This window comes from Neoarius graeffei, chromosome 1 (assembly GCF_027579695.1).
Source record: "Neoarius graeffei isolate fNeoGra1 chromosome 1, fNeoGra1.pri, whole genome shotgun sequence".
In the NCBI taxonomy this organism is placed as follows: domain Eukaryota; kingdom Metazoa; phylum Chordata; class Actinopteri; order Siluriformes; family Ariidae; genus Neoarius; species Neoarius graeffei.
Window position 1 is genome coordinate 75,466,402 of NC_083569.1, and position 12,111 is coordinate 75,478,512.

Sequence of the window (12,111 nt, forward strand, 5' to 3'; positions counted from 1 at the left end):
TTTGCACCAAGGGTTTTTTCTTGTTCATGGTTTTTTGCTTTAGTGTTTTTGTCCTTACCTGTCTCGTGTTTTTGTCAGGTTTTTGTCTCTTGTTACCCGGACTATTTTTGCCATTTGTGTTTTTGTCCTGTTTTGCTACCTTTTTGCCACACCCTTTTTTTTCCTTGGATTAAATCACTTTATTTATTGGATTACTGTCTGTTGTGCATTTTTCTGCTTCTGGATCCAAACTTCACCTCCACCACCCATAACAATGATAATTTAGGGAGGTGATACTGGGAGTCATTGTTTATACAACGGCAACTGTAGTTACCCGGCGATTTCTGGTTTCACTTCCCTAAACATTTTAATTGCTGATAGACAATTGGCAAAAAAGTACTAATAGATGTATATTGGGGAAAGGTCTTCGATGTAAAAACTGCTTTGGGTGTTGCCAGGTTTCCAATGCTGAAACAACTTTTTACTGCTTTGCTGTGCTTCCCACATAGCAATCCAAATAGTGAGAGGGCTTTTTCCTTGGTTAGGAAAATTCATACTGAGTACAGAAAAAAATATGACTGCAGACACATTAACTGCGTATCTGCAAATTAAAATGAACTGTGATGAGGAACTACAACTGCTACCCAAGCAGTGATATTCTAGCTAGTCTGCAACATCTGCAACATCTTTGTACAACAAAGAACACTCCAAAAAGGAATAAGATTTAAATTCTTGTTATAAATTACTGGGAAGATTTTCAATTTAACTTCATAATTTATTAATATTTTCACTTATCCTTGTTTACATAATATACTTGATGTGGTTCAGTCATCTTTAGTTGGATCGGACATTGCTTGTGGTGTCAACACTTTTTTCTCAAATGGAACTTTTACTAACCTTCATTTACTGTTTGACATGATTATATATAATTTATTACATGTAACCTACTATTTTAATTAACATACCTAATTAGTACTGCTGTTATATTTCAAGTGATTTTCTTTGGTGGAATGTAATTTTGTACTGGTAGGTGATGTCAACACTTGTCAAATAGAACTTTGTGTAATTTTTATGAACTATTTAATATTAATACATTTTATTTGCAAAATTTACATCAATAATTCTGGTATTACTGATACAATGTATATTAAATAATTAAGTTTATAGTTCAGTCATTCTCTTTAGTAGATAATTGTTTATTTGACTGTACATAATATAGTCCTTTTTAATTTAGTTGTTTTCTCTGGGATCTAAAATTTATTTTTATTCAGTACATACTTATTTGATCCCTTTAACTTGATGCAGTGTGATAAATACGCCCATTACAATCGGAGTGTATAATGTGGAATAAAACAATCGGTGCTTTGGATTATATATTGGAATTTTTTTCTCATGTGTAAGGGCTCATGGGTGTATGTAAGGGTAAAGTACATATTTTGTAAGGGCATGGGTAACTAAAGGTTGGCATGTATGGGAAGTCCCTGCAGAAGGTGGTGAAGACAGCGGAGAAAATCATCAGGACTTCACTTCCTCCGATACAGGATATTGCAGAAAAACGCTGCCTGACCAGGGCTCGCAACATAAGCAGAGACACCTCCCACCCCCACTATGGACTGTTCTTGCTGCTGGTTTCTAAAAAGAGGCTATGTAGCCTCTGGAGTAGAACAGCCAGGTTCTACAACAGCTTTTTCCCCACATGCCATAAGACTGTTGAACCGAATTAATCCCCCCACCACCACCACAGATGTGACTTTCGGTCACATCTGTAAAAAATATAGATTTGTTAGGAATTTTGATCAACTCCTTCAAGCTGATGCTAATGCTAAAAAGTTACCTTATGGCATTACAGATTACAGAGAAGTGTATTCAAAAATTCAAAAGTATTATGTGAAAACAAGTCCATTAAAGTACAGACCCATAAAACAAATACTATATTTTAGAGTAACATTACTTTGTTACTTCCCACCTCTGACAGCAGCACACTGACTTTTATTGGCTTGGTATTGGTGAGTAAGTCCAGTATAAGAACAACCGACTGCTATTTTCATCAATGGAAAAAGATAATGCATCTTTTACTGCTGCTACTCATGAAGCTCTTTTATTGTCTCAGTTCTTCCTCATGATATTCAAGCTTATAAGCACATCACAAAAGGTTTTGTCATCAGTTTCTTCAAAAGGTATGAAATGAATCCTCTATTTAAGTTCCATAGACAACAACTAAGCTATGTTTCCTCATGACATAACTGGGTTGGAATTCTGCAGTGAAAGCATCTCTGACAGTATGAAGCTTGTCAAACACTATTTTGAGTGACACAAAAACAGTAGTTTTTATAGTTTTTAATTATATTTTTATATTGTATTAAAGCAGGGCTTTCTTAAATGGCATGTATTTTTGGTGTTCGAAAGTGGTTGCATGATTGATATCAGTGCAGGGATTTTCATTTTCACTGAGGGAGATCTATTGCATTGCAGTTTCCTAGCATCTCTGCTTTAATATGGGCTAAAAGTCGTGACACTAAGATTATAAGCTGATGTAGGTACAGAATAAGTGGGCCCATTTGGATGTTAAACCTGATCGAAAAGGACAGATAGAGTGGTGTCCAAATTCAGTAATAGCACTGTACAAATGAGTGTTTCTGTTCCAACATACCATTCAACATAGCACAAGATTCATTCATTTTAATTCAGTGGTTAGGAGAGAGAAACACTGCTGCTTTATAATATCCAGAAACAGATTCTGCTCAAATGATATTAGAATGATCAAGTATGAGGGCAGTGAATTTAGGCATGTAACAGCAGCAGCAAACTGACTCAAAACCTAAGAGTGGTCAGAAACTGATCTCTGACCTGTAACTGTCAGCCTGTGACGAAATTCTGCATGGTAGATTATTGCACTGATCTTGACTCTAATAACTACAATCCGTCAAAGGGAAGCAAGGTTTGATTAACTGACTGTAGATTGTAGATTTGTCGAAAAATCTACAAATGCTCAGATGATTATTCTGAATAAGGGACAGGAGACTCACCTAGCACTCCCAGTCTGTAGTTCATGGTGACCACAATGACGTTGCCATAAGCTGCCAGCACACTTGCGTCAAACATATTTCCGGTTCCTTCCATATACGAGCCACCATGAATGAACAGCATGACAGGTTTCTTCCTGCGGTCGCGAATATCTGAGAACAAATTATTCAAAAGACATGAAAGTGCAAGTGAGTTGAGGAAGTTGTGAATGTGGTGCTTGCTGGATTCTCTCTGTGGATTAACTATGTTTAATTCTGAAGGTTTTAGAGAAACCAGGACCAAGGTCTGCTTCTGACAATAGAAACTATAGATCTGCTAATGGACTATGACTCAAAAGGCCAGAACTGTAAGTTTTGTGCTCTTCTGCTTGGTTAAGGCATTCATTCATTCATTCATTCATTTGTTTTGTTTTTTTTCCAAATCTAAATTTTCTATATTTATAAAACAATAATTTTCCCTCACCTATGTTTTTTCCAGTATTTTCTATGACAGTCCATATATAGTCACAAGTTGTTTAATTTATTCCATATTAACACAATTCTCAGACAAAGACAAAGCACATCAATCTCCCTTTCTCATTAAACAGTTATAATTGGATAAAACATGCAATTAACATGAAAAATATGAAGGATGGTTTAAATCTAAGGCCTGCCAGAGAACCCCTGCTTTGCCCTTCACCCTGCAAATCTCAATGGCTGAATTGTATGCTCTATGAGTAGGTATATCAGACGCTCGCTAGCTGTGGTGTGAAAATTGTGCATGCAACCGCTTATCTAAGTTTTCAAATCTATCATTGCTTGACTCTTGAATATTTTCTATTGTGAATACTATCATTAAAAAGCTTATAACTTATGCTTTCCAAAGAAATTTATCTGGTTATGATCTGTTCAGTACTTTGGGAGTCACGGCAGGTTGAAGTTGGTACAACAGAGTCCACTCTGTGCTCGTGTGATGTCAGGAAACTGCCGGTGCTTTTTGAGTCACGGGAAAATGGTCAGGCTCTCTCTCTCTCTCTCTCTCTTCTGATCGGTTTCCGACTGGACTACTTGTGAATATCAATCAGATAACTTGTACAGGTATAGGGATGTTCTCTCGCTCTCACTGTTTCTGATGAAGTATTCAGCAAAATTTTCTGTCAGCTAGTTTTGATGTTATGCTTCATGGGAAACTTTGAAGTGAGTTTTCATAGCTTTACCTACTTATTTTTTTTTCAAATAAAACTGAATCATGTAAATAAATAACTATTTTAGAATATAACTGGAGTCGTTTTAATGAAAAATATTGAGATCTTTGTGGTTGGAATGATATTTAAAAAAACAGAAGTCAGAAACACGAGTGTCAATTTCAATTCAATTAATTGGAATTATTTATTGGATGTGGCTCACACAGTTTTCTTGAGGTTCGCCTTGAAAGCTGTGAATATTAATCGAAATAATCATTTATATTCTTTCATATAAACACTAGTAGGCCCTACTTTTGAGAAATACAAAGGCCTACAGAGCACAAAGAGGGTATTAGAAATATTTTATGACTTTTTTACTGAGTGTACTGATTTAACGATTTTATGTAATTAGCATAATTAATACTAATTAAATGCTATTTTGCATAATTTGTTTTTAATAATTTTTCAAACCTTGTATTCAGTATACAACCATCTATGTGCCTGCCAATGTCTATGTGTCACAATCCGGTCCGGTCCATCCATGCCTGAGTTTGTGAGACTCCCATGCTGGCTCCACGCTGGATCCGGGTCAGGAATTCAGTCCTGCCTTGCTGAAGGCCATTGTCCCTGAAGTGGCACTCCCACACCTGCTACCACTCCTCTCCCATCAGCCAGGGCCTTTTTAAGAACTGTCTGGAGCCACTCCAGTTGCCAGACTGTCTCCTGTAGACTTTCCTTGCCTCGCTACAGCCTTTTGATATTGTGCCTTCTTGATTCCCCCTGCCTGAATTGTTCCTTGTTTTTTTTTTTCTTGTCTAGTTTTCTGTCCAGTTTTTTGCCCCTGTTGTACCTGCCTGTTCTTTTGGATTGTGTTTTCACCTCCTCTGCCTGGATTTCCCTTGTCCCTGTGTTCTTCATTTTTTGTGAAGATTTTTCTGTCTTGTTTTTGTCTCTGACCGTGCCTGCCTGCTCCACTGTTTTTGACCTCTTGGCCCATTCTTTGACCACTGATTTTTGCCTGAGCCCTATTGTACCTTTGCCCTCTACTTCATTAAAGAAGTTTCTCTCTGAACACTGCCTGTTTTGAGTCTGCTCTTGGGTCCTCACTTCACCTCAGATCGACATTTCTGATGGCACAGTCTGGCTAACATGGACCCAGCAGTATTTGCCCAGCTAAGAGCAGCAGTGCAAAAACAGGGAGCTCTCCTTGGGACCCACCAGCAGGACGTCCAACAGGTGAACCAAAACCTTGTCACCATCTCTAACACTTTCAATCTTCTTGCGACTCAGCTACAACAGCTTCAATTTACATCTGCTCCTACACAACCCCCTCTGCCTACTGCTCCCCCAGCTCCTGCTCCAGCCCTCTTCAGAGAGCTGAAACTTCCCGCTCCACAGCCATATAATGGAGAACCAGGTACCTGCCGATCATTTTTATCTCAATGCTCGCTAATTCTTGACCTTCAACCGCTGGCCTTCCCTACAGAGCATTCCCGAGTGGCCTACACCATCATTCTCCTAACTGGCAAAGCTAGGGAGTGGGGAACAGCTATGTGGGATGCCAATGCACCATGCTGCACTAGCTTCAAGAACTTCACAGAGGAGATGAGGCGAACCTTTGATCACTCTCTCTGGCAGAGAGGCAGCTGGAGAAATCATGGGGCTGTGGCAGGGTGCCCGGTCCACTTTCAACTATGCGATTGAGTTTCACACCTTGGTGGCATCTTGTGGCTGGAATGAGAATGCCTTGCTCGATGTATTTTTGAATGGGCCGTCAAGGATGAGCTGGTCTTATGAGAACTGCCACCTGATCTCCCTGGTCTTATGGACCTCGCCAGTCATACTGACTCCCGGATCAGACGGCGGGTGAAAGAGAGAACTCTGACTAGTCTCGCTTCCCCCCAGCCTTCCATTCCTTCCACTGAGCCAATACAGGTAGACCGAGCCCACATCTCACCTGAGGAACAACAGCGCTGTCAGGTTATGAGGACATGTTTTTATTGCGGACAGCTGGGGCACTTCTGCCAAGCTTGCCCTCTAAATGGAAGAGCCCACCAGTGAGTTTAGGGGCCCTGGTGGGCAATGTCCAGAATCAGCCCCCTACCAGTCGACCGCTACTCCCAGTGGTCATTATCCATGGCAATCAACCCCACGACCTCCAGGCACTCACTGATTCAGGGGCTGACAGAAACCTGATCTGCTCGACCACCGCCAAGTGCCTGGGGATTCCACTACTGGCTCTGAACCCGTCCCTCACTGTCCTAACCCTTAACGGTACTGGTCTGACCACTATCACCCATAAAACATCCCCAGTCACCTTAAGAATTTCTGGCAACCACTCTGAATCCATTCAATTTTTTGTCATGAGCAATCCCCATGTGCCCATAGTTCTCAGTCTGCCCTGGCTAACTCTACATAACCCCCATGTCAACTGGACTAACAACACCATTTTAGGATGGAGTCAATTCTGTTTATCATCATGGCTGAGATCTGCCCTCCCTCACGCCGAGCTACTCCAGCCCACCATTGGTGAATATCCTGACCTCTCTAACATGCCTCCTGAGTATAATGACTTAAAACCTTTGTTCAGCAAGTCTCAAGCTGTTTCCCTTCCTCCCCATAGGCCCTATGACTGTGGAATTTACCTTCTTCCTGGGACTGCACCACCTAAGGGGCAACTTTACTCTCTCTCTCTCTCTCTCTCTCTCTCTCCTTCTGAAAGGCAAGCCATGGATAAATACATCACTGAGTCCTTAGCAGCTGGAATTATTCGTCCCTCCTCTTCTCCTGCAGGGGCAGGATTCTTTTTTGTGGAGAAGGACAAATCCTTGCACCCTTGCATTGATTACCTCTCATGTCTACGGCGTTTGAGTTACTCCAGGGAGCCCAGATTTTCACCAAGCTAGACCTGAATAATGCTTACCACCTCGTGAGGATCAGGGAAGGGGACGAATGGAAGACTGCATTCAACACCCCCACGGGCCACTACAAATATCTCGTGGTTCCGTTCGGCCTGACTAACGCTCCCGCAGTTTTCCAGGCCCTCGTTAATGATGTCCTGAGGGACTACCTTAACCTTTTTGTTTTTGTTTATCTGGACAACATTTTTTTTTCCTGCTCCCTTGATGAACACCGCATCCACGTCAGGCAGGTCCTTCAATGACTCCTGGAAAATAAACTCTTTGTTAAGGCTGAGAAATGTGAGTTCCGTAGGAGTTCTATCTCCTTTCTGGGTTTCATCATCTCCCCTGCACAGATTCAGATGGACCCCCTGAAACTCAAGGCAGTTGTTGACTGGCCCACCCCATCCTCTCAGCAAGAACTTCAGTGGTTTCTTGGGTTTGCGAATTTCTACAGGTGATTCATCAGGAACTTTCATATGGTGGCTGGACCCTTCACGGCTCTAACTTCCACCAAGGTCCCTTTCAGCTGGGGGCAAGGGGCCGAGAAGACATTCTCTGAGCTCAAACGAAGGTTCACGTCAGCACCCATACTCACCATTCCAGATCCATCCTGGCAGTTTGGGGTTGAGGTAGATGCTTCAGAGTCAGGGGTCAGGGCCATATTGTCCCAAAGATCGGCTAGTGACAACAAGCTTCATCCTTGCTCCTTCTTCTCTCATCGGCTTTCCCCCTCTGAGAGAAACTACGATGTTGGCAATAGGGAATTGTTGGCCGTTAAACTGGCCGTGGAAGAATGGAGACATTGGTTGGAGGGGTCAGACCTTCCCTTCATCGTCTAGACAGATCACAAGAACCTTGAATACCTCAGGACTGCCAAGCACCTCAATTCTCATCAGGCCCAATGGTCTCTTCTTTTCGCACTTCGAGTTCACACTTTCCTTCCGCCCAGGCTCTAAGAATGGTAAGCCCGATGCCTTGTCCAGAAAGTTTTCTCCCCTTCAGGAGGACTTGACCTCCCCTGATACCATCCTTCCTCCATGGTGCCTGGTGGGGGCCGCTCTGTTAGAGGTGGAAACCCTGGTCCAGAAGGGCCATGAGCAGGACCCAGGGCCCAGTAATGCACCTCCTAACCATCTTTTTGTTCCTGTTTCTGTGCGGGCACAGGTGTTGCAATGGGGTCATGGTTCCAGAGTGGCGTGCCACCCAGAAGCAGCCTGGACTCTGGCACTCATCCGACAACATTTTTGATGGCCATCCATCAAGGAGAACGTCCAGAAGTTTGTGGCAGCTTGCAATAACTGCGCCAGGAACAAGACTAGCAACAGATGGCCTGCTGAGACCCCTTCCTGTTCCCCACCGGCCCTGGTCACACACAGCCCTGGATTTCATCACAGGACTCCCCAATTCAGGTGGCAATACTTGTATCCTCACTGTTGTTGACTGTTTTTCTAAACCTCTTCATTTTATCCCTCTGCCCAAGCTTCCCACCGCCAAGGAGACCACCGAATTGCTGATACTCCATGTTTTCCATCTACACAGACTCCCCTCAGACATTATATCCGACCATGGACCCCAGTTCTCTGCCCAATTCTGGAAGGCTTTCTGTAAACTCATTGGTGATTCTCGCAGTCTGTCTTCAGGTTTTCACCCTCAGACCAATGGACAGATGGACTGGGCCAACCAGGAGCTGGAAGTAGCTCTCAGGTGCATGGTGTCCAAGGATGCTGCCTCCTGGAGCAAGACCCTTCCTTGGATAGAGTACGCTCACAACTCCTTACCCACCTCTGCTACTGGTCTTTCCCTCTTCCAGTGCTCTCTGGGTTACCAGCCACCACTCTTCCCCATCCAAGAAGAAGTCGCCATGCCCTCTGCCCAGGTGTTTTGTGCGCTGCTGCAGGAGAATGTGGGCATTGACCAGGAAGAAGCCCTTACGTTCTGTCAAGATGTTTAAAGAGCAAGCCGACAAACACCGCTCGGCAGCTCCCATCTATTGGGTGGGGCAGTGGGTAATGCTCTCCACTCGCCACCTGCCCCTCAAGACGGTCTCCCACAAATTGGCTCCCTGGTTCATAGGACCTTTCCCCATTTCCAAGGTAATTAATCCCTGCTCTGTAAGACTGTCTCTGCCCGTAACCATGCGCCATATTCACCCAACTTTCCATGTCCTCCAAGTCAAAACCCTTGTCTCCAGTTCCCTGTCCCCACCCTCCAAACCCCCTCCTCCTCCTCCCAGATTCATAGATGGTGGTGAGGTCTTCATGGTCAGGAGGTTGATGAAGGTACGATGCCGAGGCAGAGGACTCCAGTATCTGGTTGATTGGGAGGGGTATGGTCCTGATGAGAGGAGCTGGGTTCCTGCCAGGTTCATCATGGATCCCACCCTCATCACAGACTTCCACCAACAACACCCTGAGACACTTCCTAAGGTGCCTGGAGGCGCCCGTGGGGGGGGGGGGGGTACTGTCACAGTCCGGTCTGGTCCATCCATGCCTGAGTTTGTGGGACTCCCATGCTGGCTCCAGGCCGAATCCAGGCCAGGAATTCAGTCCTGCCTTGCTGAAGGCATTGTCCCTGAAGTGGCACTCCCACAACTGCTACCACTCCTCTCCCATCAGCCAGGGCCTTTTTAAGAACTGTTTGGAGCCACTCCAGTTGCCAGACTGTCTCCTGTAGACTTTCCTCGCCTCGCTACAGCCTTTTGATATTGTGCCTTCTTGATTCCCCCTGCCTGAACTGTTCCTTGTTTTGTTTTTTTTCTTGTCTAGTTTTCTGTCCAGTTTTTTGCCCCTGTTGTACCTGCCTGTTTGTGGATTGTTTTCACCTCCTCTGACTGGATTTCCCTTGTTCTTGTGTTCTTCGTTTTTTGTGAAGATTTTTTCTGTCCTGTTTTTGTCCCTGACCGTGCCTGCCTGCTCCACTGTGTTTTTGATCTCTTGGCCTGTTCTTTGACCACTGATTTTTTCCTGAGCCCTATTGTACCTCTGCCCTCTACTTCAATAAAGAAGTTTCTCTCTGAACACTGCCTGTTTTGAGTCTGCTCTTGGGTCCTCACTTCACCTCAAATCAACATTTCTGACAGCACAGTCTGGCCAACATGGACCCAGCAGTATTTGCCCAGCTAAGAGCAGCGGTGCAAAAACAGGGAGCTCTCCTTGGGACCCACCAACAGGACATCCAACAGGTGAACCAAAACCCTGTTTTGAGTCTGCTCTTGGGTCCTCACTTCACCTCAGCTCGCCATTTCTCACACTATATGTAAATATCTTGCAAAAAAAGTTATTAGGAAAAAACTTTTGATCTCATTCATTAATGAGGTCCATTTTGGACCATGTGATCTTCAGACATAATATTACATCAGTTTTCTGAAAATTAAGCTGTTTTTTCAATCTTTGATTTGTAATATCTCAAGAACGGACAAACATAATTTTATAAAAAGTGTTGTTCTGCATTCAATTCTGAATTCAATGAGAGTAGTTTCAAGTAATTTGGATTAAATTTGAATTTTCATCTGATATGCCGACTATGAGTTACACTGGACACAAGGGCTGCTCAGTGACTAAATGTAATATGGGAGGTAACTGCTCAGTGTTGCATGAGTAACTGTTTCAGTTCTTTGTTCCAGAAGAAGAGCAAATAAATATAAGAATATAAGAAATATCCTGTAAGTGAATACTAAAATATTTCAGTAGTTATCTGTAAGGATGTACCAGGCACTCTAGAAGGACCCAGATATCAGTGAGGCCAATGCATTAAACAAACACATACACTCAACCTCTGTGCACAAACGTAGCCTCTGACACACCAATTTACACCCACACACACATCAGAGATATGCACTTTCACCCTTAAACATGAACATAGCCAACGGAGACACAGGCATCTGTGATTGTAGCCCGCTGTGGTAACTGCCGTAACTTGATTGCCCATTCCTTCCCATCCCAAAGCAGCCATTCAATCAGCTAGCTTGCAGTGCTGGATCTTGGCATGGTGCCTTCACTCAGACACCCACGTACATATGTGATTGCATTTGAGCCATGACCACATGGACATTGTGTGTACCTGTGACATGAGTCGAGTGATTGATGGTTTATACACCCTGTTCCTCTACCTTCCCTCTCTCATTTATCTTACCCAGTCCCTCTTGACCTCAACCACTTCCTTCTTTTAAATAACCTTTAAAGCATCTTTTGTCCTCCCATTATTCCATCACTGTTTCTCTCCACTTTATTCAAACTCATTTCTGCCCCTCATTCCTCGTCTACAAATCCATTTAAAAGCCAAAATCTTCCCTTCTAAAGGCTTCACAAATATCACAGTCAATTTTATGACCCATTGTAGCCTTGTTTCTTAGTTTACACACTGCACACAGAATAGTGTAAAATGAGAAGACAGAAAATTATAGCAGAGAAGAACGAAACAGGAAAGAAGGGGAGGACATGGAGAACATGAACCAGAAAAAAAACAACAACACAACAGAGGGCCAGAGGGAGTGAGAGGCCCATCTGATATTAAAATCCACCTCAGGCCATCATATCACAAACTCGGATGCATATAGTCAAATTTTATTCATAGTGTGAACAGCAGCACATCCGTAAAACTCTCCGATATGCATCTCTGACACTGTCAACCATTTTGCCAGGTTCATTGTTTTCCAGTGGTATTGAGCTATATTTAAGCTATCCTACCATGTGGCATCAGAATCTTGTAGACATTATATTAAATAAAACTCTGTATTAAAATTAGAATATGGGTCAAGGGCAGTCTCCTCTCATACAGTCCTCTCAGAAGGTATTGAAACAGTAAGGACAATTCTTTTGTTTCTGCTATACACTTACGACATTTGGGTTTGAGATTAAAGGATGAATATGAGACAAGAGATCAGAATTTAATTTTTAATTTTCTTTTCAGAATTTCCAAAAATATTGGAACATGTAACTGACCAGTTTCTTGTTGCCCAGATATGCCCTGTAAAATTGTTTGCTGAAACAATTCATAGCTCTGAATGTCTACTCCTGGTTTGTGCCCTAGGTTTTTCCTGTAAAG

The 12,111-nt window shown here is 43.1% G+C and overlaps 1 protein-coding gene across 6 annotated transcripts in view; it reads right to left on the reverse strand.

The window, feature by feature from the left end:
* Positions 1 to 12,111, reverse strand: part of nlgn2a (neuroligin 2a) — a 302,180-nt gene that overhangs the window by 184,895 nt on the left and 105,174 nt on the right. For 2 of the 6 annotated variants that reach the window (XM_060926606.1, XM_060926684.1), the window contains one exon: positions 3,006 to 3,155. In XM_060926606.1, coding sequence (XP_060782589.1) covers positions 3,006 to 3,155 — 150 coding nt within the window. The remainder of the gene's footprint in view (positions 1 to 3,005; positions 3,156 to 12,111) is intronic. The other 4 variants (XM_060926809.1, XM_060926713.1, XM_060926868.1 and 1 more) reach the window with 2 other exon arrangements.